The sequence below is a fragment of the Silurus meridionalis genome, chromosome 1 (genome assembly GCF_014805685.1).
Source record: "Silurus meridionalis isolate SWU-2019-XX chromosome 1, ASM1480568v1, whole genome shotgun sequence".
In the NCBI taxonomy this organism is placed as follows: Eukaryota; Metazoa; Chordata; class Actinopteri; order Siluriformes; family Siluridae; genus Silurus; species Silurus meridionalis.
In genome coordinates, this window is record NC_060884.1 from 32,146,306 (window position 1) to 32,172,730 (window position 26,425).

The window sequence follows — 26,425 nt, forward strand, 5'->3', positions numbered from 1 at the left end:
TATTCATTTGAACTCTTCAGTGTTTCCTCTGGATGTGTATTTTAGCCAGAATTTGGTTATAAGAAAACACAAACATCAGTATATTCCGTTGCAGCGGGGTGGGTCAAGTGTTCACGGTTCTCACGCTGGGTGATATGCGCGTTCATGCAAAGGGCAGGAAGATTATAGCTAGCAGGCAGAACTTGGCATAAGACCAGGAATGTAAATGCATGAACACATACTGTTGCACGCGACACAAACAGCTCTGCATCGGCTGCTTGCCTCGGCCATGCATGGTGACAGGTTTATCTGTAACTTTATTAAGATGGGGCCACATCTGGGAGTTTGAGAACTCTGTTCTAACTCATTTTTTTATTCTGCATGTGAGAGGGAGGATTAACTGAAGAAGGCCAATGAAGCAGAATTGGATTATGCTTTTATTCAAAATGTCTCCAGAGAAGTGGCCATTGTCTTGGAGACTTTTGAACATGTTAATCCAGAACTGAACGCTTTGTTTTCTTAGAATCTTTGGCAAAGGCATCGGTGTGGTTTTTCAGTGCCGTAGTCCGCACGCATCCTCTATGGACCCCAGAAAGCTTTGAATATAAGAACCAGCCACAACCATGGGGTCATTATTTGTTGTATAAGCCTCAATCCGTACAACCAAACGACTAAGACCATCGATAAACCCGTTTATCCCTTTACCATACGCCTTCAATTTGTCATAGAGCATGAGGCCATTTTTGTAAAAAGTTCTTCCACTTAGAAATCATGGAGGGGTCTGAAATTGTCACCGTAGGTGCATGTCCACTGTGAGAGACATAATATATGATTTTTAACTATTTATTTGTATGATACAGCTGCAAATAAGTATTTGAACACCTGAGAAAGTCAATGTTAATATTTGGTACAGTAGCCTTTGTTTGCAATTACAGAGGTCAAACGTTTCCTGTAGTTTTTCACCAGGTTTGCACACACTGCAGGAGGGATTTTGGCCCACTCCTCCACACAGATCTTCTCTAGATCAGTCAGGTTTCTGGCCTGTGTTTTTCTCCAAAATGTTTTTCTCGAAGTTTCCGAGTTTTAAATTTTAGAGAAAAAGAAAAAAAAACAATTTGAGAAACAAAACAAAAAAAAACAACAAAACAATATATATATATATATAAAATTTATTTTTTTATTTTTTTTATTTGAGGGTTTTTTTCATATATATTGAGTATTTTTCTCGAAACTGTTCAGTTTTTTGACTTAACAATTTGTTTCTCTCGAAAATTTCAAGTTGTTTTTTTTCGAAAAACGCGGTAACCCGGAAGTTGACTGATCAGCGCTCCTCTTGTGACGTAAAGCAGAGCGGGGGGCGGGGCTTGTTGGATCTCTGAGTGTCACTGATATATAGAGGGTATGAGGAACAGGTCTGAGCAGACGAGTGGAATAATGTATTATGGTTGGTTCTCCGTAGGGGTGGCGGCGATCTGTGTTGCTGTTGTGAATGGTTTCCTGCTGAAATGGAGAAAAGGACTAAAATTGAGGAAGAAAATGCAGAGAGCCAGAGCGAAGAGACAGTGGGAGCTCCAACAGGCTGAAAAAGCAGTCCTACAATTTAGGACTCGGGTATGTCCATACTACACCTGTCTCACCTGTTCATACTGCACTCACCTGCACTCACCTATAACAGTGCGGGTTTTCCCTTTACAATTAATTACAATAACGTTTTTATCCAAATGTAACTTGCACCACGAGCGATAATTTGCATTGCAAACAGCAATTTTTTATTTTTATATTATTTTTTATTGTGTACTAATAATTTTTATTCGTTCAAGACACGTTATACAATAATTTATACATAACATTCCATTGAAAATGGTGTGTGGAACAGATTGTCTGAGTTTACATTCCAAGATGTATGTCTGTCTGTCTGCCTGCCTGTCTGTCTGTCTGCCTGTCTGCCTGTCTGTCTGTCTGTCTGTCTGTCTGCCTGTCTGCCTGTCTGTCGCTATGTGTCTGTCTACAGACATGTAGGTTTACAGGTCTGTCAACCTACATGTCTGTCTGTTTATCTATCTATCTATCTATCTATCTATCTATCTATCTATCTATCTATCTATCTATCTATCTATCTATCTGCATACATATAAACATACATGCTTGCACGTACATAAATATGGTTATATGATTTCTTAAATCAGAATTGCTCTCATGATTAGTCTAAAGCTGTTACTTGCATGTGAAATGAGAATAAAGTAGGATTCGTGTAAAAGCAAATAAATAAGCTAACGGCAATTTTCATCTGAGACTAGGATCAACTCCTAAGTACTGAGTACGAGGGTAAAGATCAAAGCAGCATGACATTCAAACTATCATTTGAATATGCAAATATATCACACAATTTTGCGTTTGCAGATTTACACAAATTTAATAACGTGTTTCAGCGCATAAAATACCAAGGATGCAAGACAAATTTGTTGAGGGTTTGTGAAAGACAATACATTAGCAATCTGCATCTGCAAGAAGATTCCACGTGGCGGAAAGCAGCCGAAAACTATCGGTTGTTTAATCAGTTACGTTTCAGCCCTAGTTAGGTGGTAAAGGTTTTCCCCCGCTACCAATATCTAGGTTAGATCATACTTGCCAATAACTGATTAATCCACCAATAGTTTTTAAAATGCATATTGGATAAAAAGATTAATAAACCAACCTAATGCTCCATGTATAATAATACTGTTTATTTACATAAAAAAAAATGCAGAGTCATGGGCTAAAATGTGCTAAATGAAATAAATATGAATTAATTAATTATATGAATCAATATTAAATAAAATGAAACAAAAAGTAACACTCGAAATAAACAGTTACATCCAAATTGAATAAAAAATTACGCTTCAAATAAACAGCATGTGGTGTCAGTGATTTACCTCTAGAGGCCGCTTTCGTACTGTATGACGCAACCCGGAAAAACTGCCTGTATGGTTTTTTGCCAATAGTTCAAGCAATCAACTATCGTTGCCGATTAAAACCGATAAAGCGGTCGGCCTCTACAACAGAGCAGCTATGGGTTTGAGGGCCTTGATTAAGAGTGGGAGCCTAATGGGGCTGGATTAAAGGCCAAAATATTTCCCACTAAGCTACCACCTCCTTTACCAAGTAAGCACAAAAACAATTCATGGCATTGGTGACATTCTGGTATGGCATTGTGTTAAATGTAAACTCATCTTTTCCACACCATTTTTTTTTCCACGTGAACCATGTTTTGTCAACAGAACGCAGAACTAGGCCTACTAATCAACCCTTACTGTAACATCTGGCTTAAACAATCTTGTGTTTGCAGAATCCTGGTGTTGATTTGAGCTCTATTTTGATTCTCTCGCTGGTCGAGCTGCGTCAGCGGATCAGAGAGGGATCCCTGCGGCCCGACGCTGTGATCCATGCCTACATCCAGAAGGTTCACCTCACACTCCTGTTTATTATACACTCATGCTTACACGATATCATGATGGTGTTGCTGTGAGTGTCCTGCTACAGCCTTATCAGATTCTTCAGCTTTTGTTGAATGAAACACGTTCTGTTTGAGACTTCACTTCATCACTTTATTGATCGTTAAGGAGTCTGATTCGACTACCAGTCTCACCGTCAAATCTTCGCATTAGTGTTCTGAATCGTGGATCGTGCCATTTTGGTTATATGGGGGTGCTCAATCTTTGATCTCACGTAAAACTCCCGGTTTTCCCCCAATAAGTTAATATACAGCCTATTATGACGATGCCGTGAATAAAAAATGCGAAAAGGAAAAGCCTTTGATAAATATTTGTAATGTGGTTTAATAAGTTCAACCCCCTGTGACAGATTGAAATTTGACTTTCCATCAGACTGGAACATCTTGATGGCAGGGATTAAAATATTTAACATGTCTGGGGGATTATGTGAAGGTACATTCTGTTCTAATTTAATTCTGTAAATCAATTTTAGACGATTTGATTTGCCAACACGTGAAATGCAAATCCTGTCTGCACTGTGGATTTACTGCATTTAATTTATTATTTATTTTTCTGCTTTATCTTTGTGTGATGTTCTGTACATCATGTCTTTAAAGCGTTTTAAGGAATCGGGTGTCGTCGTCGTCCTATAGGCATGACTTGAGAATTCGATGGACATTGTCCCAAAGCAGTTTTACAGACATAAGGAGGTTATAACGTTGGAATGTATACTTTAATGCCTATTAGTTATTTATAATTTTATCCCAAATGAGTGGCGACTGTGGCAAGGAAAACCCCCCTGAGATGGCATGTAGAAGAAACCTTGAGAGGAACCAGACTCAAAGGGAAACCATCCTCTTCACCGAATGTCTGTTCATTACTGTTCCATCATTGTTGCGGTGCGCTGTTTAGTGATGGGCGGTTAAATGCAAACCTGTTTATGCAAATCGCAATCCTCAGCCATTGGTGATATTAATTACAGTCCAAATTCATCCTTGAGTTGATCAGTAACTTCATGGATCCTTAGGCTGGTCATGTGGAACCATTCCCAGGTGCACAGACCGGCCTCCAATTGACACATGGGCATAAGGATAAATCGGGTGGAAAAGAAAAGAAGAAGGGACAGATCACTGGAACCTCAGGAGCATGTTAAGCTGGACAGAGAGAGTGAAGAAGAGTAGAAAGGAGAGAGAGAGAGAGAGAGAGAGAGAGAGAGAGAGAGAGAGAGAGAGAGAGAGAGAGAGAGGGGGACTTATATCTAGAGAGGACATATATCTGTCCTGCAATCGTTTTTCCTGCATTTTTTTCTTTCAAAAACAACATCTTAATTGGTCTTGTGACTTACAGGCTCTGGAGGTGCACAGGAAAGTGAACTGTGGCACCGCTGTCCTCATGGAGTGTCTGAACCAACTGGAAGACCTCGAATTACGCAAGAACAGACCTCTCTATGGCATTCCCATCAGCATTAAGGACAATCTGGATTATGAGGTACAGTAAAGACTATCACTGTTAATCTAGAATTTTTAGTAGTTTCCATAGTTTTTTTCAATTTTTTTACTTCTTTTAATTTTTTTTTAATTCCTACGGGATGAGTTGGGAATGAGGACATGCTAATCTGAGCTGGATTTAAGATACACACAGACACTGGATTTGAGTATAGTATTAAAACAAACCAATAATAAGTTGTGAAACCCGGCTCTAAATCAATCACAGAAAATATGAAATGATAGATAGATAGATAGATAGATAGATAGATAGATAGATAGATAGATAGATAGATAGATAGATAGATAGATAGATATACACACTCACACACACACACACAAACAACTTGGAATGTAATTTCCTCAAATGTATATAAATAATTTAAATGTAATCATTTTGGTTGAATCAATGTAAAATTAACTTCGCCAACTGTTCTCTGATTTACATATCGCATTCCCGTTTCCCCTAAAAGCTGTCTAATATACATTAAAGCTGCACCAATTTGTGAAAATAAAGTATGTCTGCAAAAGGAAACCACATTCAAGCGGCAGATCAGATAGAATCAGTAAACAAAAAAAACCCCCCAAAAAACTGCAAAAATGGCATTAATTGCACACGAAATAGCAACTTGAAGTCAAATATGTTTGAGGATATACTTTGCAAACCTTTCCTTTTACTTACATTTTATTCCATTTTATTTATATAGCACTTTCCAAGAACATTGTCACAAAAATGCTTTATGCAAATCCATATGTAGATTTGAACTGATCCCTAAAGTGGGCTATAGGTGATGTTGGCAAGAAAAATCTCAGTGAGACGACATGAGGATGAAATCTGGGTGACCCTGGATCATAAATGTGATCATAAATAATTTCTCCTCTGTAGTTATAACTTTAGAATCATGCAGTGTAAATTGAGTTGAAACGAATCCAAGCATCCCAGTTTAACAAAAATCTGCACCTTTTTGTAACTGCTAACAAAAAAGGTTGAATTAACTGCAAGGTTTTCAGTCTGTACTGAGTTCTGGACAGAAATGATAAAGCTGTTTCATAACTGTGGTTTTGTATGGAAAGTTCTACCTCTGCCATAGTCTTTGCTATTCTAGGTACTAACAAAGAGCCTGTATCTTTTCTTCATAGCAGTCACGGTGGCTCATAAAAGACAAAAATGACTTTTGCATAGTATTATTTTTAGGGTTAAGACATGGGTGAGGAATAGAATGGTAAAATTCCAGGAATTTTCAAGATTGGAAACTCTCCATGGGAATTTTCAAGACGGAAAATTTATCATGGGGATAAACTGGGAATTTACAAAAGTGCAGGTGACAGGGAACTCAAATGTCATAAAAAAAAAAAATCTTGCAGAAAAATTTGGGTTAAAACAACTAGATTTAATGCAATTTCTTAATGCACATTCATCACATGCACACAGCACACTTACTGCAGGGCTGCCGAGGCCACACCCATACATGCAATGTGCATTCCTCCATAACACAACACACATCATTTCTACAATCCTGAACACAAAATAATGTCAAAAATTGGTGTGTTCATGTAAATAAATAAATAAATAAATAAATGTATACTAACAATTAAATAATAAATGTCACTTTTTAAAATCTATATACAAACAATGTGTATATTTGTTTCTATATGTTAGTTGCAATAAATTTCCCAACATTTCTAATTAATTTTCCATAAATTCCTGGTAAGTTTCCAATTTGGGAATATTGGCAAAATTCCCCAGATTAAGTTCCCATTGAAAGTTTCCCGGAAGTATACCTTCTGGTCTTAGTTAGGACTCTGGTTGCTGTAATCTGACCACTGGATCTTGTTTAGGCAAATATTGGAACATCCAGACCTTTAGACATTACAGCTTTCGAAACTAAACAACAGCACAAACTAAGTTTACATTCTAAACCACCTGAGGTGCTGAGCTTGCTTTTTTTTTTTTTTTTCTTTTTTTTTTCTTTCTTTTTTTAAAGTTCCATACACATCTCCTCTAGACCTTGAGAGACGTAGAAGTGTCAGGTTTTTACTGTTCTGGCTTTGTAAGATTGTGTTTGTGTATGTGCTTTTATAGGGCTATGACTCTACCTGTGGTGTGATGACTAAACTGGACAATCCTGCACTGAAGGACAGTGTGGTGGTCACAGTGCTGAAGAAGCAGGGAGCAATTCCCTTCATCAAAACCAACATCCCACAAGGTCTCCTCAAGTAAGGAAATAAAGCAGTGACACTGACTCTGCACATGCTCAGTAGTGTTTTAACACTAATAAAAAAAAACATCTCAAAGTTATATTGAATTTGAACGAGGAATTGACCAAGCAAAAACCTGAGGGGCCTCAGGTAGAAATGGATGAATCTTCTGAAAGTGAAAATGAATATAAGGAATTTACATTAATGGTATTTGGCACACACCCCTTATCCAGCTTGGTGGTCCTGGGATTCAAACTCACAAGCTTCTGGTCAGAACACACAATTGTGCCTGAAGTGTCGGAAGGTCTGAAGTGTGTTATAATTCATACATTACAATACACATTTTAAATAATTTAATAAATGACCAATTATATTGTAATGCTGTATACCGTAATTTCCGGACTATATAAGCCCACTGAATTTGACAAAGATTTTTATTTTGAACATAAATAAGCCGCACTGAAACTAATGAACTTTACACAGGTCTGTTACACGGTGTAACGGGTGAAATATGTTGTGGCTCCTTTAAGAGCAGAGCGGTATTTTGGGAACAGCCTGCTGCCGCATTTTTCCGTTATTACTGCATGTGTGCAAGACCGAGGAATATGTCCTTATTATTTTCTGATGCTCTTTTCTAAGTTTATTTGACTAAACCGTAACGCTGTTGCCAAAAAAAATAAAAAAAGCACGAGTTTTGGAAACCTGTCTGTGCTTATATGATTTCTGTTGTAACTGGAGTTAGCGAGCTCTCCCTTCACCCAGACTCAACGCGCTACAACGGCTTGTATCTAAACAGTAGCCGACCAAGAAAGTCATTGTTCACTGTCTTCCTCCTTCCTTTCACAACTATTTCTCTCTGAAGTTTATCTTTTGGCATCGTCGTGCGTAAAAAAAAAACGTTTTTTCTCCCAAAACCTTGCACCTTGCTCAGAATACAGGTGAGGTGCGTTTTTTTCGTTTCCGTTTGGAAATTTCATTGGTCTAATGTTATGGGGTTCTGTTTTTTTTGGCGGGTAAAAACCGGTAAAAACCCAGAAAAAATTTATAAATAAGCCGCTTCGTTGTTTAGGCTGCAGGGTTCAAAACGTGGGAAAAAAGTAGCAGCTTATAGTCCGAAAAATACGGTATTTAAATTTAATGCTATGGAGCATTTGCCATTTCATTGGATCATTTCACAAATCTAATTTACCACATCAAAATGAATCTGTTTGCTTTTAATTGTTGTTAAAAAAAAATATCTTTAGCTTTAGACTTCGATGATGTGGAATTTCCATCATACCATGAGGTTCCTACGAATGACGTTTTTACTAATAAACTAATAATCATACACACTTTAACTGGAATTAATGTCCTGTATCATTCACCTTTTTCAGAAATTTGAGTGAATTTCCCTGAAACAAATCTTGCCTTTAAATATTTCCTACTAGAGGATACAGTGGTGTGAAAAAGTGCTGATTTTGTATTTGTTTTGCATGTCTTTCACACTTTAATGTTTCAGATCATCCAACTAATTTGAATATTAGTAAAAGAAAACACAAGTGAAACACAACATGCAGCTTTTAAATGAAGGTTTTTATTCTTGAGGGAAAACAAAATCCAAAACTACATGGCCCTGTGTGAAAAAGTGTTTGCCCCCTAAACCTAATAACTGGTTGGGCCACTTTCAGAAGCAACATAGCCCGATAACTTGCAACGAGTCTGTAACACTTTTTCACACCACTGTATATGAACAAAAGCATTGGGACACCTGACTTTTCCACTCAAACTCTTAAAGCTGCGGGCACACAATTGCATAGGAGGTCAGCAAACATCTAGTAGAACATCTTCCCAGAAGAGTGGTGGAATGTGCTTACATTTCAATCTTATGGTCGTGTCCACAAACATCTTTTGCTGTATTTTTAAACAGCAGAAGCTTCATGTCTCTAATTAGAGGACACTGATATTACATGAATATGGCTGTCTTGCTTGAAGCATTTATTAGGCATATATTGTTCTGTTTTAATTGTACTATAAGTTTCTATAACAAGAAAACTTCCAGAATAAATCTGCATGAACTCAAATGTTACGTTTTTAATGTATTACTTTATTTCTAAATATTATGAAATTATAACGGGAAAAATTTAATGTAATACAGTATAATGAATTAATAAAATAAATATAATTTACTACATCCCTCAAAGTTTGATATCTGGCCTTTTATAGGAAAAAGTGTCAGCATTATACAATCATTTTGCAATTCATTGTATATTTTTGTGCATTTCTGTGTATTTATTTAAAAATTTATGTTTTTTATTATTATTATTATTATTTATCAAAGCTATGAATGTAGTAACCCCATATACGGGAGGACTGTGAACCCCTGCAACATCGAGAAGACATCCGGCGGCTCTTCAGGAGGTGAGGGAGCTCTGATTGCTGCAGGAGGATCTATTCTGGGTCTGGGAAGCGACATCGGAGGAAGCATCCGCATCCCTTCAGCCTTCTGTGGCATCTGTGGCTTAAAACCAACAAACAACAGGATCAGGTGGGTTATTTATGTGTGTGTGTGTGTGTGTGTGTGTGTGTGTGTGTGTGTGTGTGTGTGTGTGTGTGTGTGTGTGTGTGTGATATATATATATATATATATATATATATATATATATATATATATATATATATATATATATATATATATATATATATATATATATATATAAATTATTTTTTATAATTAAAGATTACTTTCTATAATTATTTGAACACATTTTTATACAATTTAATACCATATTGTAGTGTGTTAAAGTTCACCATTGAGACGAAGTAAAAGTATTTATTTTTTTTTTTTTTTTTTTTTTTTACAATTTGTAACAATTGTCTTTCTAGACAAGTAAATTATTAATAGCTTTAGTACTGGTTATAATTCATCATCAGCTTCTGATCAGGTATAAAGCATGCCAGAATATTTATTACATAAAGTTCACTTACATTTGAATTATATTTGAGATCATTATAGATTCAACCCAAACTCCTTTAACTGTTCAATGATGAAAAAAACAGTACATGTAGAGTGTTATTTGAGTATCCATTAAAGAAGTTACTTATTTATCACCTTTAACGAGTGTAAACCCCACAAATAGACTTCAGAATATTCATCACGTGACCGATTCTGAAGTCGAATAAAGGTCTACTCTGTAAATTATCATATTGAATGAAAAATTATAAATTTCCAGCAATGTATTATAAACTATTGTAACAAAGCTGTAAATCATTATAGAAGGTTGTGTAATTATTGTAATACAAACAGTATTTAATAGTATTATGTTCTTGTGTTTTGTTTTCTGTTTATTTTGCAGCTTGCAGGGACTCGGCTCGTGCGCGAAAGGCGGGAAGACTGGTAACGGAAGCACAACAAATCAAAGTTTTCAAGCTTTTTTCCGAAGTAACCAGCACATCTGGAACAAACGTGTGTGTGTGTGTGTGTGTGTGTGTGTGTGTGTGTGTGTTTGCAGCCCTGTCGGCCATTGGTCCCATGGCCCGTGACGTGGAGAGTCTGGCTCTGTGTATGAAAGCTTTACTCTGCCCAGACATGTTCACTCTGGACCCTACGGTTCCTCCACTACCGTTCAACCAGGAGGTACTGAACACTTCAGTGCAGCGGTGTTTGTGTGTCATGCTTCTTGGTACTCAACACATTTCTTTGTGAACAGGTGTACGAGAGCTCGGATCCCCTGAGGATCGGATACTACGAGAACGACGAGTACCATCAGCCGTCTCCAGCAATGAGCAGAGCTCTATGGAAGACCAAAGAGCTCCTGGAAAAAGCGGGACACACGGTATGAGTACTCGAGTCTCATGCATTTCAGCCAGACCACTAAAACCACCTGATCTGTGAAACCCTGGACTCAGATGATAAGTTGGGAGTCCATAGATCAGACTTATTTTCTAGTGCATCCAAAAGATGCTTGATCGGATTGAGATCTTGGAGGTTGAGGAATTTGGAGGTCAACATCTTGGTTCTCGAACCATTCCTGATAATTCTTTTGACTGTGCAGGATGCATTATCTTGTTGAAAGATATCCTGCAGTTAGGATATACCTTTTACCATGAACGTTGGTAAGTAACATCCTCATGACTGCCAGGACTCGAAGGTTTTACAGCAGAACATCATCCAGAGAATCCCAAAGCCTCTGCTGGCTGCCTTCTTTCCTTACATTATCCTATGGCCTTTTTTCTAGAGGTTGTAGGATAAAAATAAACACTCCATGTGAAAAAGTACTGAGCTTTATTGCAAAAATAAAAAAATCAGTACTGAATTATGTAAATGTGTTATATGAAATAAATATGAAAATATTATATTAATGCATTTTGAGAGAAAAAATGGCGGCATCAGTGATTCACCTCTAGAGGTCACTCTCGTACTGTATAATGCAACCCAGAAAAACTATCGCTAAATTTTTGCTTAGTTCCAGCAATCGACTTTTGCTATTAATCGGCAAAACCGACGAATCGGTCGATCTCTAGTCATTTCCTCATGTAAGCGATGAACACAAACATGGCCACCCACTTGATGTGATTCTTTAGACCAGGCCACCATCTTCTATTGCTCTGGTTCTGATGCTTGAGTGTCCCTTGTAGGAACTTTTGCATCGGCACTCTGACCTCTCTGCAGTTCCACAGAGAGACTCCGAAACCAATCAGACAGGAAACTAGGGAGACAAGAATGTAGAAAACTAGTAAAGCTAGCGACCCAGAAATTGGTGAAATTATAGAGAAAAGAATGGAGAGATGGAAAACTGTGGCAGCCACTGATAGGAAATCTAGAAAAGTATATATTTTCTTTTTGCAAACCTATGAGTACATAACCCTAAAAAACTATCCTCATCTTTCTCGGCTGCAGCTGATCCCGTATTACCCTCCCCGGATGTTCAACACCATGCAGGAGTTCGTCCTGAGGGGAAACGTTCCAGACGCAGGCTGTACACTCTTAAAGCATTTGTGAGTCGAAACTTCATCTGTCATTTAGTCATTATTGTTCTAGCTACTGTTCCTCAATCCCTTAAGGTGTGATGTGTGTTTAGTGAGGGAGGTCCAGTGGATCAGTGTCTGAAGCATCAGGTGTCATTACTTAGATGTCCCCTGTTTATGAAGAAAATAATCACACTACTCCTCGGGCCAATCGTGAGTTATTCGAATAATTGAGTTCATGTATGGTATGGAGATTTAGCAAATAATTCAATACAATACCAAAAAATATATATATTTTTTTTATTCGAAGGGAAAAAGATAATTACTTTCATTTTGATGTGATTGGTGGGTTTAGTAGCAGCTAAACTGTTTTCTATTTTACATGTATATATTTGTGTAATATAGTGGTATTATTCTTATTATTAATAATTGTTTAGTTTTTTTTTAAAGACCATCAGCCACACTATAAATACTTTGTGTTTTCTCCTCAGTATCCACGTGTGGCTGCAGGTATACAGGGCATCTGTGGAGTCAAGTAAGTACATGCAAATACATGATGTTGACAAATGTTTGAGACTTTTCCAGCCATATGTGGTTCTTCAATTGTACAGGACGTCTTTGGATGCTGTAGCATGACATTTTCCTGTTCCAGCATGATAATACCCCTGTGCACAAAGTGAAGCCATTAAGATATACTTTACATGGGTTAACATGGAAGATCTCCTGCTATAGAGCTGCACACTTATCGAACATGATAAATGTGAACTCTGACTGCACCCCAGGTCTCTTTACCTCACCTACATCACTACCTGGTTTTACTAACACCCTTGTGGCTGAATGAGCACAAATCTTAATATGCACACTCCAAAACATCTTCCCAGAGTAAAGGAGCTTCTAAATAAAGGTCGACCGATTCATTTTATTTTGGCAATTCATTAGCACTAATACATACCGATAGTTTTTCCGGGTTGCGTCTGCGCTTCAGGGGCTGAGAAGGTCTGCTATAATTACATTTATTTTAGTATTTTTGTAATGAAGTTCAGTACTATTTTACATGGAGCCTTATATAAATTTTTTTATCTAATATTTATTTTGAAAACTACCAGTTGGTTAATCGGTTATCGCCAATTACAATCGAACCTAGCTATCTGTATCAGTAAAATCCACTATCGGTCGACCTTTTCTTCTAAGGACCAAATGGGGACTAAATGTGGAATGGGATGTTAAACAAGAAAGCACAGTAAAGTCAGGCATTGATGAAGGTGAGGAGGCCTGGGGTGGGTGCAGTCAGTGTTCACATTCATCCCAAAGCTGTTCAGTAAGATTAAGATCAGAGCTCTATAGCAGGAGCTCTTCAAGTCCAACTCATATCTTCATGGAGCTTTCTTTGTGTACAGGGTCATGAGAGTTACAGAGGTTTGATTCTCCGAGTTCAAGTGAAATTTAAGGGAAAACCTACAACACCCAAAGCCATCCTGTTCAGTGGTGTGCAAATTACAGTACACATTTTTTTTGCTTTGCAGGAATGTAGCAGGACTGTGGAAGCAGCACGTGGAGGTTGAGGTATGTATGCATGTGGAGCTCGAAATGATTTTAAACCAAGAAATTTTCACAGTTTCCTGGTGGTCTAGTGGTTAGGATGCGGCACTCTCACCGCTGCGGCCCAGGATCAATCCCCGGTCAGGGAACCAACTCCAGCCAATAGTGTTGCACAAGCCAGTGCACTCTTAGTGCCGGTCTCAAGCCCGGATAAGTGGGGAGGGTTGCATTAGGAAGGGCATCCAGCGTAAAAACATGCCAAATCCAACATGCGGATCATGAATACCAATGAGTCCCTGAGGTGCGATGAGAGTGAAGGCACATATTATGTGAATGCTTGAAATCTGATTGGTCAGAAACTGTTGGTTAGCTTCCTGTTCTAGCAGCTGTAGAAATTCACAGGTTTTCTTTACTGCACTTGTTGCAATACGTTATTATTTCTTACATATTACACAGGTATTAACACAGAGGCAAAACGTCGACGCTCTGTATATGCAACTGTAAACCTACGATGTGTCGTTTCTTTATTATTTAGTAAATGATGAGTTGCTGTGGTATAAACAAACAAACAACTCGATAGGCGCTTTATTGGAAAATATACAGATCAGACATAACAATATTATGAGCAGTTGCGTCATCATAGCACCTGTTAGTAGGTGGATATATTTATTAGGCAGCAAGTGAACATTTTGCCCTCAAATCTGACGTGTAAGAGGCAGGAAAAATGGGCAAGCGGAAGGATTTTGACAAAATGGCTAGACGACTGGGTCAGAGCATCTCCAAAACTTCAGATCTTGTGGGATGTTCCCCGGACTGCAGTGGTCAGTATCTATCAAAAGTGCTCCAAGGAAGGAACAGTGGTGAACCGGCGACAGAGGCCGAGGCTCAGTGATGCACATGGGGAGTGAAGGTCCAACAGACAAGCTCCTGGAGCCCAAACTGCTGAAGAAGTTCATGCTGTTGATGCTTGATAGGTCATAATGTTATTGCCTGACATCATTAATGTTACAGGAAGCATTACAGCTTGTTTTTCATGTCTGTAGGCTTATATCCATGAGACGTTAGCTGAGTGGAGGAGGCTGGAGATGGACGTTCTGCTTTGCCCCATGCTGGGACCAGCCTACAACTTCAACTACACTGGAAAACTGAGCGGTAAAATACCTTTTTTTCTCATATGAAGCTCAGGGTGGTATAGATGTTCGATTATTTCCTGACATCAGCATGTTTGTGTTTTAATACGTTTATTTTTTTCACTAGTCAGATGTGAAATTGTAGTTTGCACAATTTGCATAAAAGTAGGCAGGGCTAAACAGAATGGGGCGGAGTTTGACAACCAACCAGTCAACCAGTTTAGTTGAATCGAATGTGTGTTTTGTATGTTTTTAGGTGCTCTGAGCTACACCGCTCCCTACAACGTCCTCAACTTCCCTGCGGGAGTCGTTCCCGTCACCAAGGTCACAGCTGAAGATGAAGATGAGCTGAAACACTACAAAGGGAACTTTGGTGATATTTGGGACCGGACCTTCGTCAAGGTGAACATGTCACCATGACACAATTTTTCTCGGTTCAGGTTACACGGTGGGATATGGAGGGAACTTGATGCATACGCACTTATGAAAGGAGCTTCATCCTTTCCAGCGTTTCTGCTCTAAAAAGTGCAGTTATGAGGACGCAGAAAGGGAATGTTTTATTTAAAAATGTGAGAGTGCAGTTTTAGCGATACTCGCCGATAAAAATGAATGTAAGGTTCCCCATGAACTGTAGTGTAGTCAATCGTTAAAGAAGGCCACGCGCATCTCGTACTTTTCCCGGCAAATGTGGTTCTTCCTCAAACTTTGATGAGGCACACAATTGTACAGGACGTCTTTGGATGCATTTGGTGGCATGAAATTCTCCCTTCACTTGAACTTAGGGCTCCGAACCTGTTCTAGCGTGATAATGCGCAAAGCCAGCTTCATGAACAAGGGTTTCCGTGGGTTGGATATGTGTTGAAGATCTCCTGCTATAGAGCTTCACCCCCTATTAAACAATGAATGTAAACGCTGACTGCACCTCAGGCCTTCTCACCTCACCTACATCAGTACCTGACTTTAGGAGTTATTTGTTATAATGTGTGTGTGTGTGTGTGTGTGTGTGTGTGTGTGTGTGTGTGTGTGTGTGTGTGTTTTACAGGCCATACAAGGTGGTGTGGGTCTGCCCATAGCAGTGCAGTGTGTGGCTCCACCCTGGCAGGAAGAATTGTGTTTACGCCTAATGAGAGAAGTGGAAATGGTCTGGGCTAAGAAATGCTCCAATCCACCACACTAAATACACACACAATTAATATAAATTGCGTTATCAATGATAAGAAGCCACAAGATGTCAGCTAACAACTAATAGAAGTAAACAGCCACTAGTTCAGCACTAGTGCATCTCTAAATCACCTACATGTCCGTGTGGTTTCTCAACACTGTACTACATGTTTACTAAACGGACACACAGTCAAGGCAAGATGAGTTGTGCAATCCTGGGGAGGTGGTAGCTCAATGGTAATGCGTTGGACCTTGGATCAGAAGGTCATGAGTTCAAATCCCAGCACCACCAAGCTTGAGCAAGGCCCTTAACCCTCAACTGTTTTAAGTCGCTCCAGATAAGGGTTTCTGCTTAATGCCTTAAATGTAAATCCTGAAGATGAATATTACAAAGTTCTGAAACCGGAGACTCCTTCCTTGTCCATAATTGGATCACCAGAGTTCATAGTTGTTTTTGTTTGTTTGTTTGTTTGTTTCGTTTTATCATATTAAACAGGAATTAACTGCAGGGAGCAATTGAACATAGGGTTCAAGAACATAATGCAATGTTTACATAAAATTCAGTGATGATGGAAAGCAGATGATGGTGATGGAAATTGGAAAGAAAATTATGAGGACCATAAAACTTACAAAAACCAATTGGTGGAAATGTAGATTTTAAAAATTTTTTTTTATATATAATCGACTTTGATTCGAATTCATATATCTTACATGATTTTAGTAACAAATTACTGAATCAATTTGCTTGTGTGTGTAGGCTAAACTAGACCCAACTTGAGCGACCAACCCGATCTACAAAACGTAAACGTACTGTGAAAATGTTCCAATAATGCAGCTCAGCCACTATAACGTGGCCTTTTCAGTGGTGCTATACATTTTTCCTCGTCTGCTTGGACTTGCATTTAATTGTTTGTTTTTTGGATAACTATCATTCAGGGATATTAATATAACATGATGTTTTGAACAATTTTAATAAAATGAGTATGTCAATGTGTGTTTGAGTTATTATTTTATTTTTAATTCATTTTAATTTCATTTGTTTAGTGTTTTTGTAAAAGAAAATACAGATTTTGAGATTTAAATGCATACATGTATCTGCTTATATAATTTGTAATTCATTTAATTTAATTAAATTAATAATTTATATAAACATTTGTGTGTGTGAGTGAGTTGGGTGAATAGAGATTAGAGATTTGATCAGGATTAATGGTGTCCTAATGCTGAGAAATACAGGCAGATACTAGTTTATGCAGTACCGTCAGGGAGGCGTCTGATTGGCGCCAAATGAATTCTGCAGCAGAACAACGACCCCAAACATACAACCAATGTCATTAAGAACTTTCTTGACCTTAGAGAAGAACAAGAAGTTCTGGATGTTTTGGTGCCCACAGAGCCGTGATCTCAACATCATTAAGTCTGTATGGGATTACCTAAAGAGAAAAAGATTCGAGGCAGCCTACGTCAGAAGATCTGTGGTTAGTTCCCGAAGGTGTTTGGAACGACCAACCTGCCGCGTCTCTTTAAAAACTGATTGTTAGTATACCTAGAAGAATTCATGATGTTTCGCAGGTAAAGAGTGTTCACGCCAAACATTGATTTGATTTGGATTCCTCTTCTGGTCATTTACTTTCCATTTTGTTAATTGATTAAAAAGGAACTATTCATATTTGATTTTTTTAAAGCATCATTGATTTACAGCTTTTTATGCACCTGCTTAAAATAGTGTCTTAAGCTTGAAACATTGTTTTTTAGGGGGGTTTTATGAGCTTTGAGAGCCACAAGCATGTTCCTGTTGTTTTTATGCAACAAACTTGGTCATGCAACATATGATTTCCTTTTAACAAACAAATATATAAATGTCCAGATGTTCCACGTTATTTTCAATGGAAAATTGTCCCTTATTCGAGGCGATAAGTGGAGGAGGAGGGAAAACTCGTTTTTTACTTTCACTACTGTACACTACGTATCCCTAAACTTTTAATTTTTTACTTTTTCTTCTTTGCTTATCTTAATTTTCGTCTTCGCTTTCTGGCTTTGCTTCGCTATCTAGCAGCTACGTCTCAAGCTCGTACCTCAAATTTTTGCTCGCATAACAAAGCAAAAAAATGACCGAGTGACCGCTCGTACCTCGGAAAACTCCTACAGGAATGCACTCGTAGGTCAAGGTACCACTGTAGTTGGGTTGAAAGAGGCAGATGTGGAGGACAGGGGGGTTTGGAGACGGGTGATCCGCTGTGGCGACCACTAACGAGAGCAGCCGGAAGAAGAAGAGTATCGAATGGTAGCCATGGGGGTTTAGGATTTAACCTACATGAATATTAGTATGTTTACCAAATAAACCGTTACTGCATAAAGTGACAGTGTGATAAAAATCAATAGAGAAGAGATGACCGGTGAAAGAGAAAACAGCCTCGAGGAGAAAAACAGCAATATTCTCACAACAACCCATAAATGGTGAGGAATGTAGAAACATGATAGGACAGATTGAATGTGGCTAGTTTGTTTGATTATGAAATGGTTTTAATGAATATTCATATCTTTTTAAAATAAATTCTACAGAACAGAAGTCCAGTCTATTGTCGTCTTTTTAATATTAATAACAATAGCTTTTTTTAAAGTAATGGTATTGGTGTAGCAGTGGTGCTGCTCTGTGCTGCTGTTGTGAGTGTTTTACTGAAATGGAGAAAACAGGAGAAGGTGAGGAGGAAACTTCAGAAAGCCAGAGCGAAGGCGCTCAGACAGACGCACTGGTCTTACCTGTTCATCAGAGCACTTTATACTGCACTCACATTACAGGTTTAGTAAGAAACATGTGCTTCTTAACACACACCTGAGCTCTGTTTACACACTTTCACTTGGTTTAATGTAAGGATGGCCCCAATGCGGACAGGGGAAAGATGCACGTGGAAAGTACTCGAATCCCATATGACACTGAGATGGAGAGGAACCAGACTCAAAAGGGGAACCCATCCTCATTTGGGTGACATCAAGAGTTTGATCAGAAAACTTTCAACAATACTGAACAGTGGAGAGTGAGAACTAACATGAGTACTGGAGTATAAGATTATAAGTAAATGTTCTTTCTACAGTCTTTATGGTTATAAAAGTAGGAGCTGGTTAGTAGCTCCTAGTTTTATGAGCTCAACATTTGTGATCATCACAGATCAAGCATCAGCTTCTCCATGCCAGAGCCTTTAAACACTTCAGGAGGTCCAATGTCAAAGCTCCACACATGTAGTGGGATCCAATTGGCACTGGTACGTCTCTAGATGGTTCGGGATGTTTGCGATTTCGGCATTTACTTCTTCAAAGGTCCATAATCTTCACGAGGTGGGACGTGACTGGAGCTGGCCAAACCTCAGGATGCCTCGGGATGGGGAGAGAAAGAGAAGCAGTGGAGAGGAATTAGCGTAGCTCCTGTTCATGATATTAACAGCACAAGTTGATAATGTGATGTGATCAGATGTTCTGAAGCACAAGGTTATGATGTGAGACGTATGTTATGTGTAGGCTTTGCTAAAAAGATATGTTTTTAATCTGCACTTAAACTGGGAGAGTGTGTCTGAGCCCCGAACACTGTCAGGAAGACTATTCCAGAGTTTAGGAGCTAAATGTGAAAATGCTCTACCACCTTTAGTGGACTTTGCTATTCTAGGAACTACTAGAAGCCCAGAGTTTTGAGATCTCAGGGAGCGTGACGGATTGTAGCATGTTAAAAGACTGGAGAGATACATGGGGGCCAAACCATTTAGTGTTTTATAAGTAAGAAGTAATAGTTTGTAGTCTATTCGAAACTTAACAGGAAGCCAGTGCAGGGATGATAAGATTGGGGTTATATGAGCCCGTGAACAAACAGAAGCTGTGCTGCCTCACTCAATATGCGTTTTATACTTCATGGTCGTGATGTCACCCCAGCATCAGATTTTTGACTGAATACACACATTATTTCAGAGCGTGAACATTGGGGCGCGTTTCCAAAGCGTTTCGACGCAGCTCGAGTTCCAGAAAGGGAAATGCCAAACTGCATTCTCTTTCTCTCTCTCTCTCTCTCTCTCTCTTTTTCTCTTTGTTATATATATATATATATATATATATATATATATATATATATATATATATACACAGTTGTGTTCAAAATTATTCAACCCCCACTGAAATTGATTGTTTTGGTCGGTTTTACATTGATTATGATCATTCAGTCATCCTGCTTACAATTAAATCAAAGAGGCACATGTAGGTCAGACAAATATAACATAACATTTATAATGAAATAACCACAAATGTCTTTTCTGAGCTCACATCATTATCAGTTTTATTCAACCCCCAAGTGACATTCAATCTTAGTACTTAGTACAACATCCTTTTACAGTTATAACAGCTTTTAAGCGTGAAGCATAGCTTGACACAAGTGTCTTGCAGCGATCTACGGTATCTTCGCCCATTCATCATGGGCAAAAGCCTCCAGTTCAGTCACATTCTTAGGCTTGCGCACTGCAACTGCTTTCTTTAAGTCCCACCAGAGGTTCTCAATCTGATTTAAGTCTGGTGACTGCGATGGCCACTTCAAAATGTTCCAGCCTTTAATCTGCAACCATGCTCTAGTGGACTTGGAGGTATGCTTGGGATCATTGTCCTGTTGAAAGGTCCAACGTCTTCCAAGCCTCAGGTTTGTGACGGACTGCATCACATTGTCATCCAATATCTCCTGGTACTGAAGAGAATTCATGGTACCTTGCACACGCTGAAGCTTCCCAGTACCTGCAGAAGCAAAACAGCCCCAAAGCATGATTGACCCCCCGCCATGCTTCACAGTAGGCAAGGTGTTCTTTTCTTCATAGGCCTTGTTCTTCCTCCTCCAAACATAGCGTTGATCCATGGGCCCAAACAGTTCTAATTTTGTTTCATCAGTCCACAGAACACTATCCCAAAACTTCTGTGGTTTGTCCACATGACTTTTGGCATACTGCAGTCGACTCTTCTTATTCTTTGGGGACAGCAAGGGGGTGCGCCTGGGAGTTCTGGCATGGAGGCCTTCATTACGCAGGGTGCGCCGTATTGTCTGAGCAGAAACTTCAGTACCCACATCTGACAAATCTTTTCTCAGTTCCTCAGCAGTCACACGGGACTTTTCTCCACTCTACGCTCAGGTAGCGCACAGCAGTCGAAGTCAGCATCTTCTTTCTGCCACGACCAGGTAGCGTTTCAACAGTGCCCTTTGCCTTGAATTTGCGAATGATGCTTCCTATGGTGTCTCTTGGTATGTTTAACATCTTTGCAATCTTCTTATAGCCATTGCCCTTCCTGTGAAGAGTAATCACCTGTTCTCTTGTCTTCCTGGACCATTCTCTTGACCTCACCATGTTTGTAACCACACCAGTAAATGTCTAGAAGGAGCTGAGTATCACAGTCATTTTAAAGCTGCCTAATTGGTGCTTATTAGGCTTTATTGCTGCTCCCTGATATCCACAGGTGTTTTCAATACCTGATTAAAAACACTTCATTGAACCTCTGTTCTTCAGAGTGGTAGTCTTTAAGGGGTTGAATAATTATGTCAATGAAGAATTCACAAAAGAAACATTTACTACTGTATTACAAAACTAATTGATGTCATTTTAGTTGCATATGGTTCTTTAAGAAGTCCTTGTAGGATTTCATTCTGAATACAATTACAAATGTACACTAAATTCCCTAAAACCATTTACAGCATTGGGGGTTGAATAATTTTGAACACAACTGTATATACACACACACACACACACACACACACACACACACACACACACACACACACACACACACACTGCATTGTCACTCTCCACCAATGAGCCGGTTTGTGGGGGTGTTCTGGCACACTATGATTGTTGTTGCATCATCCAGGTAGATGCTGTACACTGGTGGTGGTTGAGGAGATTCCCTCCATTTATTTTATCAAATAAACCAAAAAATGATATATAGTATAGAATATGCACTGATTATTTGGTTTTTCCAGTAAGAACTTCTAAAGATGCTGTCCAATGCTACCAGAAGGTTTACAGCTAGTAAAAGGTGGTTTCAGCAAAGCTGAAGCATACAATAAAATCAAGGTTTACAGAAATAACATTGTCATGCAAGCCCCAAATTGCTGAATTGGGTACAGCAAATCGTGAGGAATTTAAAGCTTTGAGAGCAACTTTTAAAAAGCACGAAGTATCCAGAAATGTTCACTGTCTTACGCGTTGTCTAGCTCAGCCTAATGTGGACATGATAAAGCATTTAAAAGAGAGCAATGCCCTTCTTGATATTTCCAAAAAAGATTGTTGTTGACTATGGCTTCCAGACATTTTACAGTGGACCATTCCCGATGGTTTGTAGACCCACACAGTGGAGCCCATACACAACACATTGAAAGAGCATAGTTGACATATAAAACAAACATATGGGTACTACGAGGGAACAGGACAGAGAAGATGCTTAAAGAGCACCTTCCACTCATAGAGTGGAGTCAATGGCTTGGTGAGAGACATCAGCAAGGACCCCTTGGACACCTTATAAAAAATATTCGCCATCAATTTCCTGTGTAGAGGACAACTTACTGAACATTTAATGCTGTGTTTGATGTAGAGTAAATACAGGTTTACTTACACATGTTGATGTGAGCTGTTCTGAAGCTAAAATTAAACGTGTGTTTTGAATTTTGCGCTTACTTTAAACCTTAGGTAAATTTTTTAATAATTAGATCTTAGAGGAGCATGTTGATCTTTGGATATTGTACTGGTTCAAAATAAAGACCTTGGTGGATGTTGATATTTTAGGAATGTGTCCTCCTGTGCACGTTAATGCTAACTCATTCTTAACTACTCATTGACCAACATGAACTCATGAATCGGTAATGTATCATTATGTCGTGACTTTACTTGGAGGGGCACATTATTGTTAACTAATTGTTACCTACTCATTGACCAAAATGAACTCATTAGTTGTTAATGTATTATTACGTCAGGGCCACATCCTTATAAAGTTATCAATTACACATGTACTACACATATTCAGCGCCATTTAGTGGTTTGTCAAGAGGTTAAAGTGCAGAGCTCCTGTGCTTACGTAAAGACTGTTCATTATGATAAGACAGGAGACTTGATCAGTACTGACACAATAAACCAGTCCACAGAACAGCCACAGTAAAGGCCACAGCAGGCTTAACCTGATTTGGAGTTTGGAAAGTAACATCTGTTTTTATGAATACATGTTAGTGTGGTACTTCACCCATGAGGACAATGGAGCAGTGCCTTGGGACGCAGTCCACTGTAACCCCTCACGATGGGTAGATTTGATAAAGGTATGAATAAACAAGTTTAAACAGGTGTTTATTATTGCGCCTTTGTTCGTTTGATGAAGAGAAAAATTCGGCTTGGTTTCCTTGGTGACTGTGGTCCCAGCTGCTTTGAGATCATTAACAAGCTCCTCCTGTGTAATTCTGGGCTGATCCCTCACCTTTCTCAGAATCATCCTCACCCCATTAGGTGATATTTTGCATGGAGCTCCAGAGTGAGGGCGATAGACTTATCTTGTATTTCTTCTATTTTTAAATGATTGTGCCAACAATGGTCTCTTTCACACCAAGCTTCTTGCTGATGGTCTGCTAATTCCAGCCTTGTGCAGGTCTACAATCTTGTCCCTGATGTCCTTTGACAGCAGTTTGGTCCTGCCCATGGTGGTGAAGAGGCTTGAATGGAAGAGGACGATTCTGTGACTGGTGTCTTTTATACACATATTGAGTTATTAGGAGTACTTTCCTAAAGGGATAAGACTTCTTTTGGTCTGTGAGAGTCAGGATTCTTGCTGGTTGGTAGGAGATCAAATACTTATTTCACTTGATCAAATACAAATTAATTTCTAACCCTTTAAAATAATAATTTTTTTTCTGGATTAATTTTTTATATTCTGTCTTTCTCTGTTTACATAAACCTACCATAAAAATTTTAAACTATTCATTTCATGGTAAAGGGCAAAATCAGCAGAGGATCAAATAATTAATTTCCCCACTGTAGACCATGGTCTATGCTGGAAATTGGAGTTGGGATGTAGCTGGGACTTATAAGTTTGTAAGCATGACACTTGAGAAAATATACATAAAGGAAGATAAAAGTAAAAGATAGTGAAAAGGTCGGTAACAGATAACTGCAATATACATACTTACATAATCAGATAGAACCAACACACACTATACATTTCAGGAGAACCTGTGTATTTTAAATAAAACCTAATACAATAATCTAATAAGTATAATGTTTTCCTTTCACTGTTTTCCAAAACATTCTACTTATTGGATTATTAAAAATCCCTGTTTTTCCCCTGTTTTTGTTTTTTTGTTTTTAATATTATTATTTTTCAGTCCAGTTTAATTTAAATCACTGTTCTTTTTAAATACATGTGATTTGAATTTTACTGGAGTGAAAAATAATAATATTAACAGCCAAAAAAACAGGGAATTGAAGAACAAATTATTTTGTTTTTAAGAGGGTCAAGAACACAGATACATAAATAAACACATGAACAACCATATATTTGAGTGACATGACATACATATTTACATTTACAATTTACACCAATCCATTTTTGACTTGACACAGGCCAACTACATTATTTACAAGAATCCAAACTGGAGATAACAGCACTGTAAACTTCATGGTGGCACTGTAACTGCCAGGGGACAGCCTGCCACACCATCCCTCAGCTCCACACACACACACGTAGTCTGTCCCCATCATACTAAGTATCGGCCCCTGCGGCTCATTAACTACAGCCCTACATAAACCCCTCTCCTGCTCTCACTCACCATCAGTTCTACTATTTCACGTAGATGAACACTGTGACCTCGCTACACGACATTCCACTTTCCTGTGGATATCCACCGCGGTCTCTATACCTCCAGAGACCGCTCTGTTCTTCCTCCCCGAAGAACTATTTACTTTTTGTTCGGCATTTCTGTTTGTTTACCTGTTGCGCTACTACTTCATAAAAACCCTTTTCTTCACTACCCTGGGGTTTTGCTTCAGTCACTCTGCAACCATGACAGTAATGGGAAAAAAATATGAAGAAATATTTTAAAAAGTTTGATTAAGTCAACTTCACATGTAAATGTCACACGGCAACTTCCATTTGTATCACTTTTCTATACAGGCCAACTACCCCAACCCACCCCACCCCCCAAAAAAAAAAAACAAAAAAAACAAATATAATAATATTTTCCCATGCCTGTTACATTCAAAAAGTGAAATTTCCAACATTTTATTTCCAGTCAACTTTTCTTTCTTGCCAACCATTAAACTACAAAATACAATCGGATAAAATGCGTTTTCCACCCAGTGCTAAAAACATTTTATATCAAGTATACACATGTATTTAGCACTATTTACTTGGGATCGGCTTGACAAAAATACACCTAAATACCAAAAGATTGTAAAGTGTAAATGAAGCTTATAAAGCAGACAGACAACCAAACCAACAGCTTCTCATCAAGTGTGTCAAATGAGGGAAAAACAATAACGGAAAAATTTTGCTAAGTAGACAATATAACTCATTCTAGTATATACAATAATAAGCAAAGTCTAAATATCTATTTTTATCTCCACACCTATGTTGTGTACACAGCAGATATGAAACAAACATCCACAAATATTTAAAATTTATTCTTTACATTTTGCATAATAAAAACTATAATATGTTTGAATTTGTGTAATAAAAAAGTATTTAAGAGAGCACATACTTACTCTTAAACACCATGGCCAAGAGGAATTCCTATAGTTGTATGTAACCTCCTCATCTGGAATGATATGCCTTATACTAAGCAGCACAGGTGTGGCCTTACTTTAACAATAATGGTCCTCATTTTGCAGTTTAAATTTCCGTGATTATCATTCACCAGTCGTTCAATTGTTCCATCCTCTTTCGAAGAATCTTTGATGAGAGAAAAAACAAACAACAAACATTCCTTTTAAAACATAAAGAACTAACTAAATATTACATGTTCTGGTGAGTGAACCTTTCCTTACTTAATTGTAAAATAAGATGCTATTATGAAATATCATGCAACAGATTATTTCCCTTCCAAATAATTAAATTATTTTGTTAAGTAAATTTAGGTGTGATGATCCTCTCAAGGTAAACAAAAAAATAACACCCCCTTAGGAATGAACCAGCAACTTACCAGTCACGAGTTCCATTCCATTTAAAGTCAAACAAGTATTTGCTTTGAATATCTTCAACCTGTTTACTTTGAGAGAAAATCCCACAGGATTCAACAACAAAGGTGGGGAAGGTTCAACATTTTCAAGTGCAAACAAACCTTTCCCTAAAAATGTCTGCCGATTTGTTATTCAATTAACCAGCTTACTCATTCAAAGACCAAAACCCCAAACAAACAAACAGGGGATTGAAAAACATCATGCATCAGTTGTCACCATTATGATTTTGGTTACACTATTCTCACATGAAATTTGAGAAAGTATTTTGACAATTGTTAAATGTTTGACTCTTAACA

The 26,425-nt window shown here is 38.2% G+C and overlaps 1 protein-coding gene across 1 annotated transcript; it reads left to right on the forward strand.

Annotated features, from left to right (window-relative positions):
• The first annotated feature begins 1,347 nt into the window (after positions 1-1,347).
• Positions 1,348-16,037, forward strand: LOC124392310 (fatty-acid amide hydrolase 1-like). The gene is made up of 15 exons (XM_046859176.1): positions 1,348-1,590; positions 3,305-3,418; positions 4,797-4,937; positions 7,017-7,150; positions 9,450-9,656; positions 10,465-10,505; positions 10,621-10,745; positions 10,819-10,944; positions 12,009-12,106; positions 12,190-12,289; positions 12,568-12,611; positions 13,600-13,639; positions 14,659-14,767; positions 15,002-15,147; positions 15,788-16,037. The coding sequence occupies exons 1-15, from the start codon at positions 1,381-1,383 to the stop codon at positions 15,920-15,922; spliced, it is 1,770 nt and encodes a 589-aa protein (XP_046715132.1). The 5' UTR covers positions 1,348-1,380; the 3' UTR covers positions 15,923-16,037.
• Positions 16,038-26,425: the final 10,388 nt, after the last annotated feature.